Raw genomic sequence first — 26,167 nt, 5'->3', positions numbered from 1 at the left:
CTGAGGCCGGAGCCATCTGTCACGCCCTTCGAGATCCGGGACAGCAGGGCGCGAGGCCTCCGGCGGAGACACCGCAGGCTTTTCACAGCACAGAGACGCTCAGGTAACCCGGTCAAGGTGACCCGAGTACTGATGCGGGTACGGAGGGCCCTGGGACAGGCCTGTGTTCCCTGTTAAATAGGAACTGTCGCCGTGTTTGTCTTTGTAAGGGGCGGAAGGGAATCCTTTTCATGACTATGTCCCCTTTTAGAAAGTAGTACACTGACGGTCCCCAACTTATAATGGTTCGTCTTATATTTTTGACTTACGATAGGTTTATTGGATGTGGCCCCATCGTAAAGTGAGGAGCATCTATATGACAAATTCCAAGGAAATTTTGTGGAAAAGTAGAAGAATCTCGTAGATTCCCATCCTTCCAACAATTACTCTCAGCATTTTGATGTTTCTTTCCAGATTTTGCTATGCACATTTTTACATTGCTTAAATAATAAGCACTTAAAAAGAAAAACACACTATCATATACATTTAATGCTATTATACACCTTCATAAATAACCTTTTTACGATAACACTCTATTAAGTGGCAGAATAGTCTACCTTTTGTTGACATTTGAATAGTTCATAATTTAAAAATAATTTTAATAGTTTGATTACCTCATTTGTTCAGAATTGTCCTTGGTTATAAACTGTCTTATTACAAGCAGCATAAAGCTTTGCCTAAATGTTTATTTCCTGACTGCCCTTGGGCTACTACATTTCTTTTTGTTTTCTTTCCTTATGTGAGTTATCCACTCATATAGTTAGCTTTTCAGTACTGAGTTGATTCTCTGAGTTTCAAGCCAATGAAACCACCTGTTTGCTAAACATCCTCCACGTAAAATCTTCCAAACTTAACCCATTGTCTTTCTCAGTCACCAACCTGCTCTTCCTCTGATATTCCCATTATCAATTAGTAGCGCTGTCACACCCAAGCTAGAAACAGAAGAACCGTTCTATACTCCTCTCTTCATTTTCCCCATAGCTAGTCAGCTACTGCATGGATGAGATGGAAAATATGCTGGGCAGAGAAATCTTGGAGTTCTCACAGTTCACTACACTCACTCCAAATAGAGTTTCAGATCCTTCGGGTCATAAGCTGTGTTTTTGAAATTTTTCAATTAGTAAATGTTAGTAATACACATTTACATTCTGAGTCAGAATTAAGACATTTCCATTAAGGTTAAATAACCCATTCAAAAACAAAAACAAATATCCCATTCCACATCAAATTTCCTATTTTACTGTTTGTATTAATATAGACTCTTGGCTTCTTACTTTATTCAATTCAGTCTGTTACTAGTAGTATTTAGTTTGGTGCCAAGTTGTCAGAGATTTAGCCAGTTACTTTAATCTGGCTTTTGTGTTCTTTTGATATATTTCTATCATTTCTTACTTTCTGACACAAAAAGATGTTTCAGGCTCATCATATTCTTTCCCTGCATCTGTGCAGCCATTTCTCTGAGTAGCCCTGGTTCCTTTAACAGAGAGTGGTGTTTAGAAGTCAAGGTCAGGGTGCAACTTGTGCTCATTATTGTTGAGGTGTTGTTGCTTCTAGCCCCTCTCAGTGGAAAGAGTTAGGGAATACGTGTACACACACACATTCATACATTTAAATCTCAATCAATTTCTCCGTGTATCTATATATGTTGAAAGTCATGAGTTCACACCCGTACCTCTAGTTGAAATCCAACACCACAGGGTTCATTTTCTGTTTTCTTCCTTTCCATGTTGGTAACTTATTTCTCCAACAATGAGAAATCTGGTTCCCATTATCCTCAATGTACTTATGTGTTTAATCAGTCCTCCTGTCTGAAAGCAATCTCTTATCACCAACATTGTCCCCTTCATGTACAGAAGTCCTCTTCTACCCGCTTGGGCCTAGATATCAATGTGTCTGGCAGCTGTGTTATACAGACACCTTCCTCAGCCCACTGGGTATCCAACACCTTGCATGAAGCAACCCTTCTATGCCAGGTCCCCCTTCACCCTGCTTGGGCTCTGACACTCTGCTCTGGGACACTGCAACAGCTCCCTAACTGCCCTCTTCTCTCTTCTTTTGGTGTGGGTGGCTATTTTGCTTGGCTCACCTTATGGCTATAAGATTGAATTATTCAGAAGAAACATACTGTATTCCTCCCCCACCCACCTTGTTTTATTGAGGTGTAATTGACATGCAAAGATGTATATTTTTAAAGTGCACAATTTGATGAATTTTGATATATATGTATATGTACACATAAATCATCACAATCAAGATAACAAACATATCCTCCCCCAATTCATGTTGAGTTTTTTAAAAATTAAACTTTTTGTGTTGAGATGAGTATAGATTTACCTCTCTTTCTTTCCTTGTAGGAAATATAGAGATATCTCATGTACACTTCACCCAGTTTCCTCCCATGGTAACATCTTACAAAATTGTAGTATGGTATCATAACCATGGACATTGACATTGATATAGTCATGATACGGAACATTTCTTTCATGGCAAGGATGCTTCCTGTTGTTGCCATTTTAGAGACACACTCACTTTCCTTCTGCCCCTACCCTCTCTAATCTGTTTTCCATTTTTATAATTTTGCCATTTCAGTCATATATTTTATATATATATGAAATCATGGAGTGTATAACTTTTGGGGATTGGCTTTTTTTTTTTTTTTTTAACTCTGCTTCATTCTCTGGAGATCCATCTAGGCTGCTGGATGTGTCAGTAGTTCATTCATTTTATCCCACGGCAGCAGTGTCCTGCAGTTTGCTTTACCAGCCACCGAATGACAGTTGGTTTGTTTCCAGTTTGGGGCTGTTATGAATAAAACTTCTATAAACATTTGCGTACAGTTTTTGTGTGAACATAAATCTTCATTTCTCTATAATAAATAGCCAATGGTATAACTGCTGAGATGTATGGAAGTTTCGTATTTAGTTTTTTATGAAGCTGTCAAATTGTGGCTGTACTGTTTTACATTTCCATCAGCAATGTATGAATGATCCGGTTTCTCCTCATCTTTGTCAACATTTGGTGTTGTCACTAATTTTTTAAATTTGTTTTTTATTTTAGCATTTTATGGGGCTATAAAAGTTTAGGTTATGCATATTGCCCTTGACCCACCTCCCTCCCCTTGCCAGGGAGAGCTTCAAGCATGTCCATACCCCAGACGGTGCACATCGCACTCATTATGTGTGTGTAAGCCCATCCCCTCTGCACCCCTATCTGCCCGACACCCAATTAATGTTATTCCTATATGTGCTCTTAGGTGTTGATCAGTGAAACCAATTTAATGGTGAGTTCATGTGGTGCTTTGTTGTCACTATTTTTAAAGAAAAATTGTAGCCATTCTGATAATTAGGTAGTGATAGCTCATTGTGGTTTTAATTTGCATTTCCTAAATGACTAAGGATAGTGAACATTTTTCATGTGCTTATTTTCCTTACAGACATTGGTCTAGGCAAAGAATTTATGAAGAAAACCCCTAAGGCAATCACAGCAACAACAAAAATAAACGAATGGGACCTGATTAAATTAAAAAGCTTCTGCACAGCCAAAGAAACAGTCACGAAAATAAACAGACAGCCTACAGAATGGGAAAAAATTTTCACATACTACACATCAGATAAAGGACTGATAACAAGAATCTATTTAGAACTCAGGAAAATCACCATCTGTATATCTTTTTTGGTGAAATGTCTCCTCAAGTCATTTGGTCATGTTTTAGTTGGATTGTTTGCTTTCTACTGTTGAGTTGTCAGAATTTTTAATATATTCTAGATATTAATCTGTTAGATGATTTGCAAAGATTTTCCCTTAGTCTATAGCTTGTCTTTTCATCCTCTTAATAGAGTCTTTTGCAGAGCAATAGTTTTAAATTTGAGGAAATTCAGTTTGTCAATTTGTCAATTTTTCCTTTTGTTGATCGTGCTTCTGTTGTCATGTCTAAGTACTCTTCACCTAGCCTTTGATCCTGAAGACTTTCTCTTTTTTTCTAAAAGTTTTAAGTTTTATGTTTACATGTAACTCTATGATTCATTTTGAATTAATTTTTGTATATGGTATTAGCTTTAAGCAGAGGTTCTTTTTTCTCCCCATGGATGTCTATTGAAAGGCTATGGTTACTCCATTGAATTGTTTTTGAACTTTGTCAAAATTTCATTGAGCGTATTTGTTTGGGTCTATCTCTAGGTTTTCTTTTCTGTTTCGCTGATCTATGTATCCATCTCTCTGTTACTACTACACAATCTTGATTACTGTAACTATGTAAGTCTTAAAATCAGGTTGACTGATTCCTTCTGCTTTATTCTTCTTTTCCAAAATTATTTTAGCTGTTCCAGAACTTTTACCTCTCTGTATAAATTATAGAATAATCTTGTGTACAAAAAATAGGCTGTGATTTTGATAGCAATTGTGCTAAGCGTTTGTATCAATTTGGGAAGAATTGAAATCTTAATACATAATATTAAATCTTCCAACCTATAAACATGATGTAGCTTTCCATTTATTTAGGTCTTCTTGCATTTCTTTCGTTGGCTTGTGTAGTTTTCAGCATACAAGTCTTGTAAATATTTTGTTAGATTTACACCTAAGTATTTTCTTAGTGATTGTAAATGATATTGCATTTTTAATTTGTCTGTATACTCATTGATAATATAGAGAACACAATAGATTTTGTGTTTATTTTGTATACTTTGACTTTGCTGAACTAACATGTAAGTTCTAGGAGTGGTTTTTGTAGACTCCTTGAGATTTTCTATGTAGACAATAATGTCATTTTCAAATAGGGGCAGTTTTATTTTCTCCTTTCTGATATCATGCTTTTTATTTCATTTTGCCTTATTGCACTGGCCAGACCTTCCAGCACTGTGTTAAATAAGAGTGATAAGAGCAGACATCCTTGCCTTGTTCCTAATCTTAGAGAGAAAACATTCCATCTTTCACAGTTAGTATCATGTTAGCTATAGATTTTTTGTAGATGTTCTTTATCAAATTGAAGATATCTCCTTCTGCTATTCTTTTCTGAGAGTTTTTATCATGATAGTCTTGAGTTTTGTCAAATGGTTTTTCTGCATTGATTGATATGATCCTACTATTTTTCTTCTGTATCCTGTTAATAAGATGTATTACTTTTATTTTCTAATATTGAACCATCTCTATAATAAATGCTACTTAGTTATGGCACGTAATCTATTATATATATATTTTGTTCGTTAATATTTTATTAAGGATATTTGCATGTATGTTCATAAAAAATACTGGTCTGTAGTTTTCTTATTTCTATACTGACTTTGTCTCATTTTGGTATCAGGCTCATACTTGCTTCATAAAATGAATTGAGAAGTGTTTTCTTTTCCTCTATTTTCTGGAAGAGAATTTGTAGAATTAGTGTTGGTTCTTGTTTAAATTTGGTTGAATTCTCATGTGCAACCATCTGGGCCTAGAGATTTCTTTTTGGAAGTTTTAAAATTAAGAATTCATTTCCATAAAAGTCACAGAGCTATTTAAATGATCTATTCCACACTAAGTAAGTTGTGATAATTTGTGTTTTTTAAGAAATTTTTCAGTTTCACCTACATTTGCAAATTTATTGATGAAAAGCTGTTCAGAAAGTTCCCTTATTATTCTTTAAATGTCTTTAGGATCTGTAGTGATATACCCTCTCTTATTCTTGATATTGATGATTTGTGTCTTTTGTTTTTTCCTGGTAAGTCTAGATAGAGGCTTATCAATTTTATTAATCTTTTCAAAGTACTATCTTCTGGTTTCATTAATTTTTCTCCATTTTTTCTGTTTTCTATTTTATTGACTTCTTCTGTTTTTTTGTTTTCTTTCATTTACTTTGAGTTTAATTTGTTCTTATTTTTTTAATTGCTTAAGATAGAAGCTAAAGTAATTTATTTGGGGACCTTTCTCTTCTAATATAAGTATCTAGTGCTAGAAGTTCAATTCTAAATTAACTGCTCTAACTGTATCTCACAAATCTTAGTATGTTGTGTTTTATCTTCATTCCAATTGAAATACTTTAAATTTGCATTTTGGTTTCTTCTTTGATCCATAGGTTATTTAGGGATGTCTTATTTAAATTCCAAGTACTTGGAGATTTTCACAGACATCTCTGTTATTGATTTTAAAAATTCCTTTGTGGTAGAAGTCTATACTTTGTCTAATTTGAACAGTTTTGATTTTTTGTGATTTATTTTATAGCTCAGCATATGTTGTATCTTGGTAAATGTTTTCCATGCATTTTCATATTCTTCTGTTGCTATGTGGAGTGTTTTATGAATATTAATTATGTCAAGTTGCTTGCTAGTATGTTCAAGTCTTCTGTGTCCTTACTGATTTTTTTGTCTAGCTGTTCTAATATTATTGAGAGAAGGCTATTGAAATCTTTGACTGTAATTGTTGATTTGTTTATTTCTCCAGGAAGTGCCTTTTTCTTCATGTATTTTGAAGCTCTTTTATTTGGTGCTCAATGTTTAGGATTCTTATATCATATTGATCAACTTACCCATTATCTTTATGAAATGACTCTTATTCTCTAAAGTAACATTCTTTTATCTGAAATTTACTTTGTCTAACACTAATATAGGTATAACAGCTTTCGTTTTTTTTTTCCTGCTCCTCAGACTGGACAATTTCATTTGACAATTCTTCAACTTTGCTGATTCTTTCTTCTGCGTCCCCAAATCTTCTGTTAAGCCTTTCTGGTGAGTTTTTATGTCACTTATTGTACATTATAGCTTCAAAATTTCTATTTGGTTCCTTTTTATAATTTCTATTTCTTTATTGATATCCTCCAGTTGTTGAGATATTGGTTTCCTGGTTTCCTTTAGTTCTTTGTTCATAGTTTTCTTTAGCTCTTTGAGCATATTTAAGATAGTTGACTTAAAGCCTTTCTCTAGTAAATCCATTGTTTATACTTTCTAGAGAGAATTTCTGTTAATTCCTTTTTTCCTTATGAATGCATCATACTTTCTTGTTTCTTTGCATGCCTTGAAGTTTGTTGTTGTTGTTTAAAACTGGGCTTTTTGAGCATTAGGGTGTGATAACTCTGTACATCAGATTCCTCCCTCTCCCCAGAATTTATTGTTCTTGCTGGCTGTGAGTTGTAGTTTTTTGTTTGTTTAGTGATTTTTTTGAAATTATTTTTAAACACCTTTATTGAAATATAATTCAGATACCATACAATTTACCCATTTAAAGAGTACAGTTTACCCATTGAAAGAGTAAAATTAAATGGGTTTTAATATATTCAAAGATATGGGCAACCATCACCATAATCAAGTTTGGTCTAAATTATTTTTGTAAAGACCGTATTTTTTGTCATGTGTGGCCTCTAAAGTTCTCTTCCTTTAGCTTGGTGCTCAACTGGTGGTTTTTCAGAGATTTTTTTAAAATTTTAGTATTTTAAAACGTTAAGATTTTTTTGGCCAGAAGCCAAAAAGACAAAAGAGAAAAAGAAACGAAGAAGCAATAAAACAAGAAAGAAAGAAAGAACAGAAGGGGAAAAGACAGAAAGAAAAGACTTTCCAGATGATTGAAGATTGGCTCTTGTTGAGACTCTCTTTCAGTGCTGAGCCAGGCTGTTTAAAATTCTGCCTGAGCCTTCACTTACTGTTTGTGCAGAGCCTAAAGATCAGCCACAGGTGAAGGCTTATGGTCTTCTCATGTCTTTTTTTAGCACATGTCCTGCTGTGTACATGTGTGTGACTTTCTAGACTCACTGATCTCGGGGGGAGCATTTTAAAGTGTTTGCTGTATCTGTTGTTTTCCTCAACTATTAATCTTTGCCCCAGTGGTAGTGGCTTGTTCATTTGATTTTCTATGTTTTGGAGGAAAGTCCTTTGTGTAGCTGTTTCTCAGCCCTAAGAGTTCTACGTTAGGTGAAACAAAGGCAAGCCCCTTGTGTCAATTCTCCAGGGAACTCCCAGATAGGTAAAAACATACGAACTGAACTCTTTGGAGACAAGGTCTGCTCTACTTCCTTCGGAACATGATACATACACTGTGTACATGGTCTGACACCTCCAAGGTCACCACTGCACTAAGGAGTGAGATGGGGCAAGGGTAAGTTACAATGCCACAATTCTCTGTGCAGTGGTTCAGTGGTTTTTCTCCTGCTTAAGCGTTTGCTTGGTTGGTATAAACCTTTGGCCATCTGCCAGAGTTTCAGTAAGGTTGATTCAGATGGTTTTTGTGAGGTTTTTTCATGTTTCTGGGGAGGGACAGCGTCCCAGAGTTCTCTAGTCTGACATTTTTCTGACATCCCTCTTTTCTGCCCAGCTTTCTTTTGATAACATGATTTATCTCTTTCTGCTCTTTTATTTTAAACAATTTGTTTATATTTAAAGTGGTTTTCTTACAGGTATCATATAGTTGAGTCTTGCTTTTTAATACAATCTGATAGTTTCTGTATTTTAATGAGTAGTTAGACCATTTGGTAGGTACATTAATGCCCCCCAAAGAGGTCCATGCCCTAATCCCTGGAACCTGTGAATATGTTACTTTACACGGCATAAGAGAATTAAGTTTTCAGATGGAATTAAGGTTGTTTACCACCTGATATTAAAATAGGGGAGATTCTGAATTATTCACATGAACCCAGTCTAATCATATGAGCCTTAAAATCTGAAAACCTTCCTGAGAAGAAGTCAGAGAGATTTGAAGACAGAAAAGACTGGAGAAGTTAAAAATGTGAAAAGGTCTCAGATATTCTGTTTCTGGTCTTCAACATGGTGAAAGGGCATCATGAGCTAAGGTATGCAGACAGTCTCACAGTCTCTAGAAGCTTTAATACCCCTCAGCTGACAGACAGCAAGTAAACAGAGACCTCAGTCCTACAACAGCAGGGGCCTGAATCTGTCAACAACCTGAGTGAGCAAGGAAATATTCATAGATTCTTTTGTAGAGTCTCCAGAAAGGGATGCAGCCCTAAAGGGATACAGCCCTGACCTTGGTTTCAACCCAGTAAGACCTGTACCAGATTTCTGACATACAGAACTGTGAGATAAAAAATTTGTGTTGCTTCAAGCTACTAAGTTTATGGTAATTTGTTATGGTAGCAATAGAAAACTAATACAGACCATTTGTGTATAATGTGATTATTGATATAGTTGGGTTTAAATCTACTTTATTGCTATTTGTTTTCTGTTTGTCAACTATGTTATTTGTAATTCTTTTTCTCTTTTTCTGTCCTCTTTTGTATTGAATTGTTTTAACAGACTTTTTTTTTTTTTTTAGAGCAATTTCAATTCACAGCAAAACTGACGGAAAGGTATGGAGATTTCTTATATATTCTTTGCCCTCACACATGCATAGCCTCCCCCATCATCCTCCACCAGAGTGGTACCTTTGTTACAACTGGTGGACCTGCATTGACCCACCACTGTCACTCAGAGTTTGAAGTCTACATTAGGGTTCACTCTTGGTGTTGTACCTTCTGACTATCTTTTGTGACACAATTTTTCTCCTTTGCTTGGGCTTATTAGCTATATCTCTTTGTTTCTTTAGTGGTTGCTTTACAGTTTATAGTATACATGTTTAATTTATATCAGTCTAACTTAATATATTACTTTCCATAGTGTGTCTCTCTCTTTCACTTGGCTTATTCTATTGAAAATATCTGCTTAAGTGTATGTCTCCCTGCATTTGTCAGAACCATTTTGGATGGAAGTTGATAGAAATCCAACCTAAAGTAGCTTAGTGACAAACAATGCTCTGATTGGCTTTATATTGAATATTTGCTAATTCCTGAAGCAAAGTCAGTCAGTTAAAATTAATAGCAATGACAGTCCAGTAATAAAATAGGCGAAGGATGTGAACACACAGTTTATACCCACTCAAATACAACAGCCACTAAACATGCCGTGGCTGTGCTGAGAAACCCTGCTTCGTGGTGCACACGGATCACCTCCCTGTGCAGAGTCCAGGTCCCTGTTCCCTTCAGCAGAATCTTCTAGGCTTAGTGCTGAAGGAGTCCCTCATATTTGTTCACCTTCCTCATCCCTCAAGGACTCTAGACTTCAGCTTCCTGATTAGCCAGAAAGGGAGGCGTTGTCTGCCAGGTGTTTCCAAGCACCGTGTATCCTTTTCACGTGTGAAAAGAAATCCCCACATAAATAACTGCTTGGCACCTGGTCCACTGATCCTGGAATACTCAGTTATTGGAAATGACTGAGCTGTCACAGTGGTATCCTTGAAGAATACAATGGTGAGGACTGTGGCAGGGGCTGCAAGGAGCAGACAGTACCTGTGGAGAAAGTCCAGAAATTGATTTATTTGCAGTTATAAGTCGTGTCACCTGGAGGAAGAGATTGTTCACAACCAGAATACAATGGGGAGGGGGAAGGAAGAGAGTCATTCACACCCGGAGCATCTTGGTACCATTTTCCTTTCAGTGTCATTTTCTCCTTGCTATTTTCCATGTCTCTCACCAGGGCGCTATGGGCATTGGGGTGGGTGGGACATCCTGTCCTTGCAGGATGCTTCTTGTCCTTGGACCCCCAGCATCTATCTAATGTCTCAGCATCCCTTACCCACCAATATTGTGAAAATTGTTTCTTGCACCTCCACGCATTTCCTGACACCCCTTGGAATGCTGCCACCCTCCGTAAGAACCACTGCAGGTTGATGCAGAACACTTTCATGGGGAAAGGTCTGTATCTGGGTCAGCCGGGGTGGTGGCCTTAAATTGCCTGCCATTTTATTTCGTTTCCAAATGGGCCAAATTAGCAATAGAAATGCATCCTGTGTTCTCAGCTCTCATCATTTGACATTGCCTCTGAAAGTATTTTTAAACCACATTTGCTAGGGAAGCAATGGGGATTCGGCTTCTGGAACTAGAACCAAAGTCATCTCGTCTCCCTGCACCACTGGAGAATCGAAGGGGAGAGGGCCCAGCTGTTGTGATCATTAGACAGTGCAGGGGGCTGACCCATGGGAGATGGGACCTTGCAGCCAGGGTGTTCCAGGGGCCCACATGAGCTCATCTGGGAGGGGCAGGGCTGAGGGTGGCTGAGGCCAAGGCCAGGGCTCGTGGGGGAAGGAAGAGCACAGGGCAGGGCTGACCTGTGTGGGGTCTGCTCTGGCCCAACTCCACAGGAAGGGAATCGGGGCCAGTGGTGGGCGGGAGCCTCTGGTACTGTCCATGTGCATATCTTCCCAGCTCAGTGACGTGACAGGGGGTCTTGCAGTCAGCAGGGCTGGGAGCATTCACATCACAGGCATCAGCAAATGCTGCAGATCACCCCCCACCAGAGGTAGTTGACCAGCTCACCATTGCTTTGGGGGTCTCTGAAAGCCCCCACAGCTCCATCCTGGCTATAGGTAGCACCTTATTACAAAAGAAGGTTGTGCTGTCTACTCTATCCTGTGCTCAGTCCTACTGATAAAACAGAGCCCAGTGTAGCCTCCAAACCTGCCCAAGGACTGTGTTGTTGCTAAGCCAAACCCAATTGTCCTTCCACAAAAAAGGAGGGACTCTTGTTATGACAGGCAGGGAGGGGGGATGCATCTAGATTTTGCATCAGCACCTGTTTTCGCTGGATCTATCCCTGCCAGTCCCATTCTGTCTGAGTGTCATAGTTTCAGGGAGATTAGGCAGTTGCCTTATTTTTATTTTGTTCAATTGTCCTTCTAATCAGATTTTCCATAAGCTGACACTAAAAGTAGTTTGCTTTTCCCATTGCTTCTCCGCCTTTTGGCTAAGATCATGTGTAAAAGTAGTTTCTTTTCCTAAACCTAAGACTAGACAGTGACGAAACTGCCCAGAAATACTTTCGAAAACAGGAATAATTTGGGAGTTTGACCACAATGAAAAATGCACAAGTAAACTGCATTTGCATAGTTGAGTCGCTGCTTCTGTCCGTGTGGGGTCAAGTTGCATCCTGCCACCTGTGGGAAGCCACATCCCTCTCAGTGCTCTTATCTGGCCCTCTGGACTGTGGATGTTCTTCCCCGTCTGCCTGCTGATGTTTAGTTGCCTTTTCTGAGGAGGAAGTGAAAGCTAAATTGCCAGGGGGAAATGGGTGCTGGAAGAAAGGAAACTAGAAACCAAGAGATTCACCAGGCTTCAAAGAGCAATGCAGTTATCAAATAATACTTGTCCACACATTAAAAAGCTATTCACAGTCTCTAGTGAATGCCAAGAGCTGTTCCAGGCACTGGAGAGTTGACAGTGATGAACAGAATTGGCCAGACCCAGCCATGAAACAAATAAGAAAAATGCCAGATAGTGTAATTCAGTTCAGGCAGTGGCAAATAACGGCCTGCAAGCCTCAGCTGGCAGCACCTGTTTTTGTAGATAAAGTTTTATTGGCACACAGCCATGCCCTTATTCACTCTTGGCTATGGCTGGTGTGCACACATGGCAGACTTGAGTAGTTGCCACAGAGATAATCTGACCCTTCACAGGTTGCTGCCCCTGCAGGGGATTAAAATAAGATGAAGTGAGATAAAGTGACTGAAGCAGGGTGGGGAGGGGGCTACTTTCAACTGGCTCATCAGGGAGGCTGCTGTGATGTGACATGTAAACCTCCTCTGAAGAGTAGGAGGAAAGAATCCGCCCAAGGAAGGGCTGGGGGAAGGCAGAGGGAACAGCCAGTGCAAAGGGCCTGAGGCAGAGAAGAGTTGGGTGTGCTCAAGCAAAAAACAACAAAAGACAGGGTGACTGGGCTGAGGCCAGAGCTTGAGCCTGGGGGTCTAGGCAGAGAAGAACGCCAGATGTGACCCCAGAGGAGGCATAGCTTTATAGACTTGGGTGAGGAGATTGGTGTTGGGCCACGTGTGTGAAGCTGGTGGGTACGAGACTGACTTAGTAGTCTGGAATTCCTCCGGCTGCTCAGACCGAGTGTGAGAGTCAGGAAGAGAAGCAGAGAGACCCGATAGGGGGTGACCTGGTCAGCCAGGTGAGAGATGATGGTGCTTGGACTGGGATTGTCTGGGCTGTGCTACTTTCTGAGCTTGAGCAAGAATCCAAACTGAGCCGCACATTCCTGTGTAAATATTTAAAGTACGTGATTAAAGCTACAACCAGGTGAATGTACGTCCTACAGATACACCTCTGTGCCCACCTGGAAGGTCCCGGTGCAGAATCCTGCACTTCTTGCAGTTCAGTGCTGCTTCCTCCTCCTCTTCCCAACCCGGTGTCACCCTGGGCTGCAGGAGGTCTCGTCCACAACCCCGGATGCCCCAGGTCTCCTGTGTGTGTTCAAGCCACACGGAAGGGCCTAGGGACGCCCACACTGGAGAACATCTCAAGACATGAGCCAAATTTAGGTCGCACAGAAGTCCCACCTCTCCTCTCCCAGGGGCGGTGGCTGCAGAGTCTCCTCCTGGCCCAGCCAGTGAGGGCCTGGCCAGCCCGGGCCGTGCTCAGCTCGGGGTTCAGGGTGCTCCTGTAGCTTTTGTTACCTAGACACTGTGGAAGGACTTTCGTGCCCCGCCTCCAAATACATGAGTACTTACGCCACCTTCTAGAACTGGCCCAGAGCCCTCCCTCTGGGCGGCCAGGGCTGACCACTGGCTGACGAAAGCTGCCTTCCAGGGGACATGTCTCTGTCCTGGAACCTCGTCCCTGCTCCGCCACCTGGTGGCCAGCAGTGAAAACGCGCCCTCCACAACAAGGAGACCCTTCAGAAACCTCATCCGGGATCGGCTGCATCAAGCTGGGCTGCGCTGAGATTCTCAAGGGTCCTAGTGAGCAGGATGAGGGGTCATCCAGCAGGAGGAGGTGAGATTTTCTCAGAAAGGCGAGGACCCGAGGATGTTTTGCTTTTCCTTGCTTTCAAGATGATGGTGAATTCTGTACGTCTGGATGAGGGAGCAGTTTCCTGGCTTCTCTTCCCAAAAGACAGGGTGAAGGGTGAGTGGGTCGGTCTCAGCCAAGGCCGGGGGCGAAGGGTGCGCCGGGGAGATGCGAGTCCCTCCGCAGCGACATTTCTCTCAGTGAAGGAGGAGGTCGGGGGGGCATTTGTAGCCAGGGGACAGTTGAGATTTACACACCCCTTTCAACTTCTTTTCTCCGAACACAGCAATAATAACTAAAAAGAACTTATATTTGTATGATTACAGTATGGCTGATACGTATGCTAATAATTACTGAGCACTGTGTGCCAGGACTGGGCAAAATATGGTGTGCATGACAGTCTACATGACAGCCTTCCAGGGTGTTTCTACCACCGTTTTGCTGCAGCCTGGAGGGGTCAGTGGGCCACCGCGAGTCACACAGACGGTGATGCACAGCGTCTGGTGCCTGAGCCGGTGCTTACTGATGACACTCTGCGCAAGGACATTTCCATGTACCGGTTTCTGTTTTCCACTGTAATTTTGATTCTTCTTGAGGATGTAACGTGGGTTCCACCTCCATTGTTCAGGCATTCATTTTCCAGATTTGATCAGGAGCCTCCTCAGCGGGTGCTCCCTCGACCTCCTCCCTCACTGAGAGAGGAAGTTCACCAAAACACAGACTTTAACACATTTGTTTTACACCTGGGGACAGACCGGACACCTTTGTAACATCATGTACAGAAAATGCTATTGAGGCACAAATCCAGGAGGCATGCTCACTCTGCTCCTCCCGCAGTTCCTGCTGTCACCCCTAGAGGGAGGCAGCTCTCTCCTGCGGTGGGTTAAGAGCAAGGTCACTGCACTGGGAACCAGTGTGGGGAGGTGCGTGGAAATGAGGGGGGCGGCATCAATGGCTGGAGCTTGTGTAAGGCCTAAGGAGGTGTGAAGATCGTGCCCCTGGCATGCAAGGTCCCCAGGAAGGAGAGATTTCACGATTTCACCTCCTGCTCCGCCTCAGCCCCAGAAGTCACCTCTCCATTCGTCTTCCTTCCGGTCAATTTTCCATGTCTAGTCTTTGATGTAGGTTCTTGATAAAGTGGGGCTCAGGATGGCCGCTGTGTCAGCGCGCCCCACCAGGTGGACAGCGTCCTTCAGCCAGAGCTTAGAGAGCAGTGGGACCTGGGGGCTGTGACAGGAGACCCCCTGGAGGGGGACCCACTCTGGGTCCAGGTGAGCCGCCAGCTGCCCTGGGCACGAGCCGTTGGGGGTCTGGTGAGGAGGCCGCTTCCCTGTCCCCTCGGCCACCCTTCGTCAGAGCAGCCTCCCTGGCCCAGCAGGCATTTCTAAGTCAAGCCAACCGGCCAGAGGGAGCCCGGCTCCCCCTAAAGGACGGGTAGGAGTACGGACACGCTCTTTCTTCAGTCCCCTGCCGTTTAGTTCTTTAGAGCACATCTGGTGTCCTGGCGTCTCAGGGGCTGCTGGCTTTGCTTACCACGAGGACCTGAAGGAAGACAGCGCTCCACTTGCACCCCTTTCTCCTGGGGCAAATGTCTTCTTGCTCTCAGGAAGCACAACTCTGAGAACGTCCACGTGGGGAACTGCAAGTCCTAAGAAAGTAGCAAATACCGGAAAGACTCGAGAGAAGGCAAAGGGGACCCCTCAGGGTGTGCAGCTCGAAAGGTCGCTGCTCCTTGTGGACACAAGAGCCAAAGGTGTGTGTGTGGAAACCTCCGTAGAAGCAAGACCCCGTGGGAAGGACCCTGTGGGATTAGCAGGGCTCCTGCTGCCCTGGGGTCCAGGTGCCACCACGCATCCTCTCCTGACTCTCAGGACTCTTGAGATCGTGTCCTGAGCCCATTTCAGAGGAAGGTGGCCCGAGGCTCAGGGACACGAGGTGTGTCTGCCCAGGTGAGATGCAGGGGCCCCACCCGACAAGCTGCAGTCACCTGTTGAGGATGAAGAGGGGAGGAGAAAGGCTGAATTAGTTGCCGGCATTTAAAAATCCAGAGATGTCGCCCCAAAACTTGGATATTTGGAGTCTTGTGGAAAATTGGAAGTTTTGGCCACCCTGGATTCACCTACCTGCCTGGTTGGTCGCAGCTGCCCCACTTAGGGGGACACAGGCTCCGCATTTCCTGAAGGCCTCCACCTGCCCCCCTGCCCCCCCCCGTCAAGGCCAAGCGTCCCTTAGAGCAGGAGAGAAAGCGCCGAAGCACAGCTCTGCCCCGGAGAGCGGAGCAGGAATGCTTTGGAGTGTGTGACCCCTGGGTAAGGTCACCCCTAGTCAGTGTCAGAGGCGGGATTTGGTCCCAGACGTGTTGGAAGGGCCTGGCAAAGACAGAAGAGGTGGGTGGCCCCACTGAGGCCCGCGCTGCTTAACGCCCAGATGGCCCCTCTGCTCCAGAGGGGTGGGCAGAGTTTTATCCAAACAGTCCCTGGAAGTGACAAGATTCGTCTGCGGTTAATTCCAGCACGTGCCTGAGGCTGCGAAGCGGCAGGAGGCTGTGCTGCAAGCGCCGTAGCACCTGCTCCTCCTGCCCACGCGGGGCAGGCCCCTCCTGGCGGGTGCACCGGCCGCGGAGGGAGCCGCTGTCAGGCACGGCTCCGCAGCGGGACCTGGAGGTGGTTTGGGCAGAGAGGACAGCACAGCCCTGACTGGGCAGGTCACTAGTCCCTTGCTGGCCAGCACCAAACAGCACCCTGCAGAAGCAGAGCACGACACAAATGTCAGGCACTGTGAGGGTGGCCTGGGGAGAACGGACTCTGGTCACAAAAGGTGCGTCCTAGGGGCTGGACGGGGCAGCATTGCTTTGTTGGACACCCTAGGAAAGGCCGCCCCTGATATGTTGTCCTTTGTTTTTCATTTGTTTCAACAAATTTTTTTAATTCTTCCTTGACCCATCAGTCATTCAGAAGCATGTTATTTAATTTCCATGCATTTGTATAGTTTCTGAAGTTCCTGTTGTTATTGATTTCTAGTTTTTTCCCCACTGTGGTCTGAGAAGATACTTGATATGATTTTGATACTTTAAAATTTGTTGAGACTTTTTTTGTGTCCTAACATAGGCTCTATCCATTAGAAGATAAGGGGATTTCCAGTATAAACAAACAAACAAACAACATATGATCTGTCTTGGAGAATGTTCCATGTGCTGATGAGAAGAAAGTGAATTATGTAGCTGTTAGATAAGATGTTCTATAATTGTCCGTTAGATCTGTTTGATCTAATGTGCAGTTGAAATCCAATGTTTCTTTGAAATTTCTGTCTGAATGATCTGTCCAATGCTGAAAGTGGAGTGTTTTAGTCCCGAGCTACTATTGTATAGGAATCTAACTCTCCCTTTAGGTCTAATAATATTTGCTTTATATATCTTGGTGCTCCAATGTTGGGTGTGTATATGTTTATTAATTAATTAATTTATTTACAAATGTTTAGGTTACATATATTGACTTTGCCCCACCCGGGTCAGAGCTTCAGGCGTGTCCATCCCTCAGACAGTGCGCACTGCACCCATTAGGTGTGGATATACCCACCTCCTTCTCCCCCCTCCCATCTGCCTGTGTACTTCTGCTGTTATGACTATTCTGGGGCAAATGATCTCATGTCAATCCATGTCATTGTTTTTAGTCTAGAAGAGCCCTATGAGATCCAGCAGAACCACGTGATTTTCTGGCTCAGTTTCCTCAAATCCCTCGTCCCAGTCGAAGAACCTATTTTTTGATGTTATCAAAGCAGTAAATCCAAATAATAACAAATAGAAGCAAAGAACACATGATGAAAAGCAACAGTCCTCTACCTCCTACCTCACCTCATAGCACCACTGCCCAGAGATAACTTCTAGCTGTTTTAGCTTGCAGTGCTTTCAATGATTATCACGGTAACATGAATCAGTATTTCTCAAAATATAAGCTGTAATCCACTAATGGGACATAAGATTCATTTAGGGGACCATGACCAACTCTTTTTTATTTTTTATTTATTTTTTCATGTGAACTTATTTGTAGATATCTTTTTTAAATGAGATGGGACGGAATGGAATAGAATAGGATAGATCAGAGTACATTTCATTTTGTTTATAAAACTTTTTTTCACTTATCAGTATGGGTGTGTATGGGATCATGATATAAAATATATATTTTTACTTAGACTGTCAAAAAGTTTGAACATACAGCTCTATATAATATGCCAGCAACTTAGATATTGAATTCTTAACATCAGACACTTATCTGTTGTCATGCAGATGTGAAAATGGGACTTCTATTAGTATGTTTAGATTGATGGTATAACTGTTGTGTTCATACCTCTACTCTTCAACAGTATCTCTTCTCCCAGACTGTAAGGTGAGAGCATTAGGCCTCGCCTTTCTGTGTCAGGAGAACTGACATCTCTCCAGGCTGTGTTCCTGCAGCTTTGTTGAAACCTGAAGCTCCTGTGTGGATGACTTGGAGCTCGTGCCAGTGTCCCCACGCCTCTACATGCCGTGTGATAGATAAGGCAGAGTCCACCAAATAGCAGGGATGGAGGGGCCTTTGCAAGGTTACCAGAACTTTCCTTGCCTCCTCCCAACCTCTCAGGCCAGTAGGAGCCTGGCCTCTCCATAGAAAGACCTGGTGAGATTGATTCACTGCTAAGGAAGCTCCTTCTTTTCCCATAGGTTTGGGAATGATCTCCACATTTTGAATAAGCTGTTTGTTCTGGATGCTGGGGCTTCTGGGTCTAAGGACATAAAGGTACTTCGAAGTCACCTGCAAGAAATACAGAGCCAGATTGTTTCGGTAAATATACCCTGGAGAGGACCTGGACCCAAACTTTGCTGACACCACCCAGTGAGCCAGGCAGTTGGGCCTTTTGTGCTGCCCTCTTGGTTCGATTTCAGCACCAGGGACAGCTTCATAGTAGGACCCAGCACGAGGTGGCTCCATGGACGTGCTTTTATTCTATTGCTCTTGGACAAGGAAGGAAGAATAGAGAAACAAGGAGATGGTCTACAGCCATACCACCCTGAACTCACCTGATCTCATCTGATCTCAGAAGCTAAGCAGGATTGGGCCTGGTTAGTACTTGGATGGGGAGAAATAAGGAGATGACCACAGATAGTGTTGTTATGGGCACAGATGGACTACTTCAGATTGTATGAAATCCTTACAGTGTTACTCATTTGTTTAAAAATAATTGCTTTAGGCCAGGCATGGTGGCTCACGCTTGTAATCCTAGCACTCTGGGAGGGCGAGGCAGGCAGATCGTTTGAGCTCAGGAGTTTGAAACCAGCCTGAGCAAGAGCGAGACCCTGTCTCTACTAAAAAATAGAAAGAAATTAGCTAGGCAGCTAAAAATATGTAGAAAAAATTAGCTGGGCATGTGGCTCATGCCTGTAGTCCCAGCTACTTGGGAGGCTGAGGTAGAAGGATTGCTTGAGCCCAGGAGTTTGAGGTTGCTGTGAGCTAGGCTGACACCACCGCACTCTAGCCAGGGTGACAGAGCGTGACTCTGCCTCAAAAAAAAATAGTAATAATAATAATTTCTTTAATAAATTAAAAAAGAAATTCAAAAGTGATTTATTGTAGAATATTTAGAAAATTCAGAAAAGGAGAAAACGAGTCACTACAAATGACTGGAAGACATAAAATAATAGATGAACAAATGGAACGAGACTGCATTCTTGGATTGCAGGATATGACTCAATGTTTGATTTTTCCCAAGTTATATAAACTTAATACAATTCCAGCTAGCATATGAATGAGATTGAGGGGATTAGATTTTTCCTTAAAAGTTTCATGGAAAAATTGATAAGACATAGGCTCTATATAAATACAGTTAAATAAGAAGAAAAGCTTAGAGAATATAGAAGTAAATCACAGTATATGTAGAAATGTAATGGAAAACAAAGATATTTTAATTTAATGGGGGCAAAAGTTTATTTAATAAGTGATTGTAGCACAACAGGTGATTCACATGCAAGGAAATAAGGTTGGACTCCTACACTCTATAGTGCCTAAAAATGAATGAATTAAAACTTTAAAATGTAAAAAAATAAAACAATAAATACCTTGAATAGAAATTTAGGAGAATGTATTTTTAAAATAACTAGGTACTGGGGAAACCTTTTTTTTTTTTTTTTTTTTTTTTTTTTTTTTTTTTTGAGACAGAGTCTCACTTTGTTACCCGGGCTAGAGTGAGTGCCGTGGCATCAGCCTAGCTCACAGCAACCTCAAACTCCTGGGCTTAAGCGATCCTACTGCCTCAGCCTCCCGAGTAGCTGGGACTACAGGCATGAGCCACCATGCCCGGCTAATTTTTTGTATATATATTTTTAGTTGGCCAGATAATTTCTTTCTATTTTTAGTAGAGACGAGGTCTCACTCTTGCTCAGGCTGGTCTCGAACTCCTGACCTCGAGCGATCCACTCGCCTCGGCCTCCCAGAGCTAGGATTACAGGCGTGAGCCACCGCGCCCGGCCTGGGGAAACCTTTTAAACCAACGTAGAAAATCCCAGAAATTTTCAAAGAAATTTGAAAAGAAGTTTTCAACTGTATCTATTTGACAACATGAAGTTTTTCTAATTTTTTTCTGGCAAATAAATTTGATAAACAAAGTTGAAGGGTGAAATAGATTGGGAAAAACATTCTCAACATATTTGACAGATAAAGGGTTACTATCTATAATATTTGAAAAGCTCACGAAAATTGGTAGGAAAAGGGCAAATGGGCTAAATGGAAAAAATGCTAAAATGGAAAACTGCTCACATGCTCTCAGGAATGTTCTACCACTGAAGCCTGGGTGTAAACTCTGGCCAGGTGTGCATCTGCCTCTCCTGGCCAGCAGGTCCCGCCTCCTGTCACAGCGCCCCCTTTCTAGAACACTGCACTTCCAACACCAGGCTCCATTCCCCACGTGCTTTGGGGATTCTCAGGAAAACCTGGCCCTGGGACACACCAGATGCCCTTGCTTCCCTGTGGAGGCCCCATGATGGCAGAGTCAGCAGATGGGGGGCGGTCTAGGAGGCCCGGGAGGACTCTGGTCACACAAACTCGTGGACAGTGGTCTGGGTCTGTGGAGCCCCAGCGCGTCCCCACCGGGTCTGGATTAAGGCTGCATTCCCTAGGCAGGAGGGAGTGTGTGAGTTTTGAACTGGGCAGTGGCATGACCCGCTGCTTTGCAAGTGAGGGAGTGAGAGAGACACAGGGAGTGAGGAAAGGAGGGAGGGAGGAAGAAGCGAGTAACACGTAAGTAGGTGGTGAATATTAGTTGACGCAGTGAATGAGTCCACAATTCCAAAAACACTCTTGGAAGACTCACCATCCGTGTAACATGACCAGTAGAACTGAAAAGCCTCCATAAAACTTTAGGTTTGATAAATAGATTCGATTCAAAACAACTCTACAAAAAATAACTGGCCCGGTCCTCAACCATAAAAGCACTCACTCATTCACCCAACCAATCAGGTGCAACGTGCCTGAATGACAGGCCTCACCTCACCTGGGTCCTCCTCCTCAGCATCCACAGCGGCAGGTGAGGTGACCTGTCCTGCCCCGCCTGTTCTAGGTCTGCCCTCCCATGACTCACCTGTGTGAGAAAATCATCTCCACGCTGCCTTCCTGGAGGAAGCTCAATGGGCCCAACCAGCTGATGTCGCTGCAGCAGTTCGTGTATGACGTGCAGGACCAGCTGAACCCCCTGGCCAGCGAGGAGGACCTCAGGCGCATCGCTCAGCAGCTGCACAGCACAGGCGAGGTGAGGGCTCTGCGACTCACATCTGTCCCAAATGCCAGCTCCTGCAGGTGGCATGAGCCTGGGGAGGCAGAGGGAAAATGACCCAACTACCCATAATATTTTCAGACGTGTGACTGTTACATCCGGCTTCAAGTGACCCTCTGAACAGCAGTTCTCTGCTTTTCTACCTCACTTTAGGAGCTGTCATTTTGTCTTGTCATGTTTCTTGTTTTCCAGATTCCCTCCAGCCTGCTGCCCTGGGTGACTGGGTATCCCCTCACGCCCCCCGGTCACCTGGAGCTTCCCTGCCATTCCTGGCAGCCTTCAGGATGGCGGCTTTCCATGGAGCGTGGACTGGCCAGCTCCACACTTGGGTTCACAATCGAAAAAGGCAGTGAGGGGTTCTCATAGAGACAGTGTCTGGGGACGCTGAGACAGAGAGATAGTGCACAGACACACAGACTAATCATAATTCGAGTACGCATGAAAAAAAACACAGCAAGCTCTGCCTGCCAGAAATGACCCGAAAATGGGAGTCTCTGCTCTGGTTCTGTTACATTCAGCTCTGGGGCGCCGGTTGGAAAGCCTGTTCTGATCGCATCCTATGCAGTGCCCAGAACGGGGGTGTGGCCCCTGAGTTCCTGCATGAGGTGACATCAGGAGACAGCATCAGCTGTGCTGGGCCAAGAAGAGTGGATGTGAATATTAAACTAGAACCAGCTCTGAGATAATTAAAAGCCAGAGCTCGCCTCTCCAGTCTCGGGTGCCAGGTCTGACTCTATGAGCCATGTATTCTTAAAATTAAACTTGAATCCAGAAGCCAGTGACCCTGAAAACTAGAGCCTCAGGCAGTGATTTTGTCAACCTTTAAACTCCCGGTTAACAGCTGGCTAATCTGACTGCTCCAGGAGTACTGGAAAGTGATGTGTCCAAGGAAGAAGACAGGCAAAGCGTCAAAGCTTAGATTATAAGATACTGGCGGATATTAAGAATGTCATAATTATAATAATGAACTCCTTTGGCAAAGCATTCCATTGCATTCTTGTTTTTGACCAGCACCTTTCTAGATCAGAGCATATAATCCACTTATTTGACATCATCCCTCTCTGCCCTTGAGACTTTCCTAAGTCAGTGAAGACTCAAAGAAGGACGACAATAAAGGGGAGCCTACCCCACGGGGCCCCCGCCCTGACTGGCCCCAGCCCTCCTCCAGTCCTGCCTCTGGCACCTGCTCTGCAGATCTCACTCCCATTTCCCCAGCAGCCCTTCTGATGTGTCCCTTCTGGTCCAGGACACAGCATTTAGTGAGCTCTGTCACCTCCTTACTCTGCTCCACTAGGGGACAGCTTTTCAGTCTCTGTCTTTTGTGACCCTGAGGAGACAGCAGTGTTTAGGACGCAATTGCAAATCGTGTTCCACCAAATGCCACATCCAGAACTTAAGAGATACTGGCTCCACCATTCAGGATTTTCCAGCCTAGGCTCAGTTTAGAACGGAATCATGGAAGGAGGACATCTTGAAGGGTTAAGCCCGACTGTCGGTGGAAGAGTCCTGTTGCCGAGAGGCAGAGTCCGAGCCTCCAGGTGAGGAAGGAGTGGCCTTGGGTGGCCTCTGTTTATAGCACTAGCTCAGAGCAGGAGGGGAGATAGGAAGTACAACTATTCCAAAAAGGGAAAGTTACTTCTGTTTTTTTGTCACATTTTTTTCTTTCCGACTTTTGATTTTTTAAAGAAATAAACAACCATAAACCTGCAATCCCTTCTGGTCACCATCCCCCATCTCATTCCTATCCCTATCTCTGGAGCCAACAGTTACCATGGAAGCATATCTTTCCAGACCTTTTTACTGATGGGTGTTTAAAATTTACATAATGATACAGCCAGGCAAGGTGGCTCATGCCTGTAATCCTAGCACTCTGGGAGGTGGAGGCAGGAGGATTGCTTGAGGTCAGGAGTTCAAGACCAGCCTGAGCGAGAGTGAGAGCCCATCTTTTACCTAAAATTAAATTTTAAAATTAACAATAAAATTTACACGTTATAAAATATTCTGAATCTTTTTTGAAAAATCTTTTGAAAAATGTCAAGCCCTCAGCAAAGTTGCAAGAGTAGTACCATGAACCCCCCCTCTGCTTTACATTTAAATTGACCAACTATTTACATTTTGCTCCATTTGCTTGATTCCTCTGTCTTCTGTTTATGCACTTATTTCTTTTATAGACATCATAACATTTCTCCCCTAAATAATTTAGCCTGCATCTCCTAAAGACCATATTTTCCCTTATAACACAATATAATTGATCAAAACAACATGATATAGTACTATGATTTAATATATAGTCCTCCAAGGGTGACTTTGAGCAAAAATTTTGAGAAAATGAATATATAGTTCTCATGCAAGAGTTTGCCAGTTGTCCCAAAAATTTCTTTCATAACGATTTTTATTTCTGTATGTATTTATTTTGGGATTCAGAATCCAGTCTGAAATCACTCGTTGCGTTTGGTTGCCATTTCTCTTCTTTTTTCTTTCATTTCATTGGCCTTTTTGAAGACTCAGGGGTAACTGTTTTCCAGAATTTCTGTTCTGACATTGTCAGGATGTTTTTCCGCTCAGTGTTTGGTCTTTGAGATGCATCCGTGTGAATGACCCTGGGTCATTCCTTAGAACATCTGCTCAGACGCCATCGCTGGGACCAGGCCCTTTCCTACCCTGGTGCACCTGGCCGGGGCTCTTTCCCTAAGGTGACCCTGTGCTGTCCCCTCTGGCAGATCAACATCATGCAGAGCGAAACGGTGCAGGACGTGCTGCTCCTGGACCCCCGCTGGCTCTGCACCAGCGTCCTGGGGAAGCTGCTGTCCGTGGAGACCCCGCGGGCCCTGCACCATTACCGGGGCCGCTACACCGTGGAGGACATCCAGCGCCTGGTGCCCGACAGCGACGTGGAGGAGCTGCTGCAGATCCTCGACGCCATGGACATCTGCGCCCGCGACCTGAGCAGCGGGACCATGGTGGACGTCCCCGCCCTGATCAAGACGGACAACCTGCACCGCTCCTGGGCCGACGAGGAGGACGAGGTGATGGTGTACGGCGGCGTGCGCGTGGTCCCGGTGGAGCACCTCACGCCCTTCCCGTGCGGCATCTTTCACAAGGTGCAGGTGAACCTGTGCCGCTGGGTGCACCAGCAGAGCACGGAGGGCGACGCGGACATCCGCCTGTGGGTGAACGGCTGCAAGATCGCCCACCGCGGCGCCGAGCTGCTGGTGCTGCTGGTCAACCACGGCCAGGGCGTCGAGGTGCAGGTGCGCGGTCTGGAGACGGACAAGATCAAGTGCTGCCTCCTGCTGGACTCGGTGTGCAGCACCATCGAGAACGTCATGGCCACCACGCTGCCCGGGCTCCTGACCGTGAAGCACTACCTGAGCCCCCAGCAGCTGCGGGAGCACCACGAGCCCGTCATGATCTACCAGCCGCGGGACTTCTTCCGGGCGCAGACGCTGAAGGAGACCTCCCTGACCAACACCATGGGCGGGTACAAGGAGAGCTTCAGCAGCATCACGTGCTTCGGGTGCCACGACGTCTACCAGCAGGCCAGCCTCGGCATGGACATCCACGCGTCCGACCTGAACCTCCTGACGCGGAGGAAACTCAGCCGCCTGCTGGACCCGCCCGACCCCATGGGGAAGGACTGGTGCCTTCTCGCCATGAACTTGGGCCTCCCCGACCTCGTGGCCAAGTACAACACCAACAACGGGGCTCCCAAGGACTTCCTCCCCAGCCCGGTCCACGCCCTGCTGCGGGAGTGGACCTCCTACCCCGAGAGCACGGTGGGCATCCTCATGTCCAAACTGAGGGAGCTGGGTCGCCGGGATGCGGCCGACTTCCTGCTGAAGGCATCCTCCGTGTTCAAAATCAACCTCGACGGCAACGGCCAGGAGGCCTATGCCTCAAGCTGCAACAGTGGCACCTCTTATAATTCCATTAGCTCGGTCGTGTCCCGGTGAGGGCAGCTTCTGGCTTGGGCAGGGTCTCTTTGGACTGCAGAGCAAGGGGGGTGCAGCCCATCCTTCCCACTGGAGATGCCCAGGGCATTCCTTCCTACCTGCATCCCGAGGGACCCCCGCCCCCACTCCACCTGCTCCTCTGCCCCTGCTACCGCCCTGCCTCTCGCATTCCCTTGTCTCTGGATGGTCTTCCCAGTTTCAGAGCAGAGCAGATCCTTTGCTTTGGCCGTTTGAAAAGCTAGTGTAGCTCCTCTCAGTGTTTTGGACTCCATCTCTCGTCCTCCGATACCTTGCTTTTAATGCAATTTTACTGGAATTCCTAATTTTCAATCAAATTTTTTAACTACTATATTGATTGTCCTTTAAAAACAGAAAAGCGCATGTTTATCCAAAATGTGTATTTCTTATACTCTTTCCTTCGTTATACCATCTCCTCAGCTTATCTCTTTTATATTTGTAGGAGAAACTACCATGTATGGAATCCCACTGTATAATTTACAGACAATATGTGAGTGCCTTTTGCAGAAGAGGGTGTGTTTGAAACCATCAGAGTCAGCCAGGAGCTGTCACCAAGGAAATGCTACCTCTCTGTCCCTTGCTGTATGCTGATCACCGCCAGAGGTGCTTCACCCTGAATTTTGCTGTT

General features: G+C 44.3%; 1 protein-coding gene across 1 annotated transcript; it reads left to right on the top strand.

The window, feature by feature from the left end:
* LOC123645840 (death-associated protein kinase 1-like) lies at nt 1-26,167 on the top strand. Its single transcript, XM_045562325.1, has 6 exons — nt 1-103; nt 6,654-6,734; nt 9,268-9,301; nt 18,468-18,588; nt 21,356-21,544; nt 24,289-26,167. Exons 5-6 carry the CDS (start codon nt 21,368-21,370, stop codon nt 25,519-25,521), a joined length of 1,410 nt encoding a protein of 469 aa, XP_045418281.1. The 5' UTR covers nt 1-103; nt 6,654-6,734; nt 9,268-9,301; nt 18,468-18,588; nt 21,356-21,367; the 3' UTR covers nt 25,522-26,167.

Source organism: Lemur catta, chromosome 10, assembly GCF_020740605.2.
Source record: "Lemur catta isolate mLemCat1 chromosome 10, mLemCat1.pri, whole genome shotgun sequence".
In the NCBI taxonomy this organism is placed as follows: Eukaryota; Metazoa; Chordata; class Mammalia; order Primates; family Lemuridae; genus Lemur; species Lemur catta.
The sequence above is the reverse complement of the archived record's forward strand: the minus strand, read 5'-3'. Positions and strand labels throughout refer to the sequence as shown.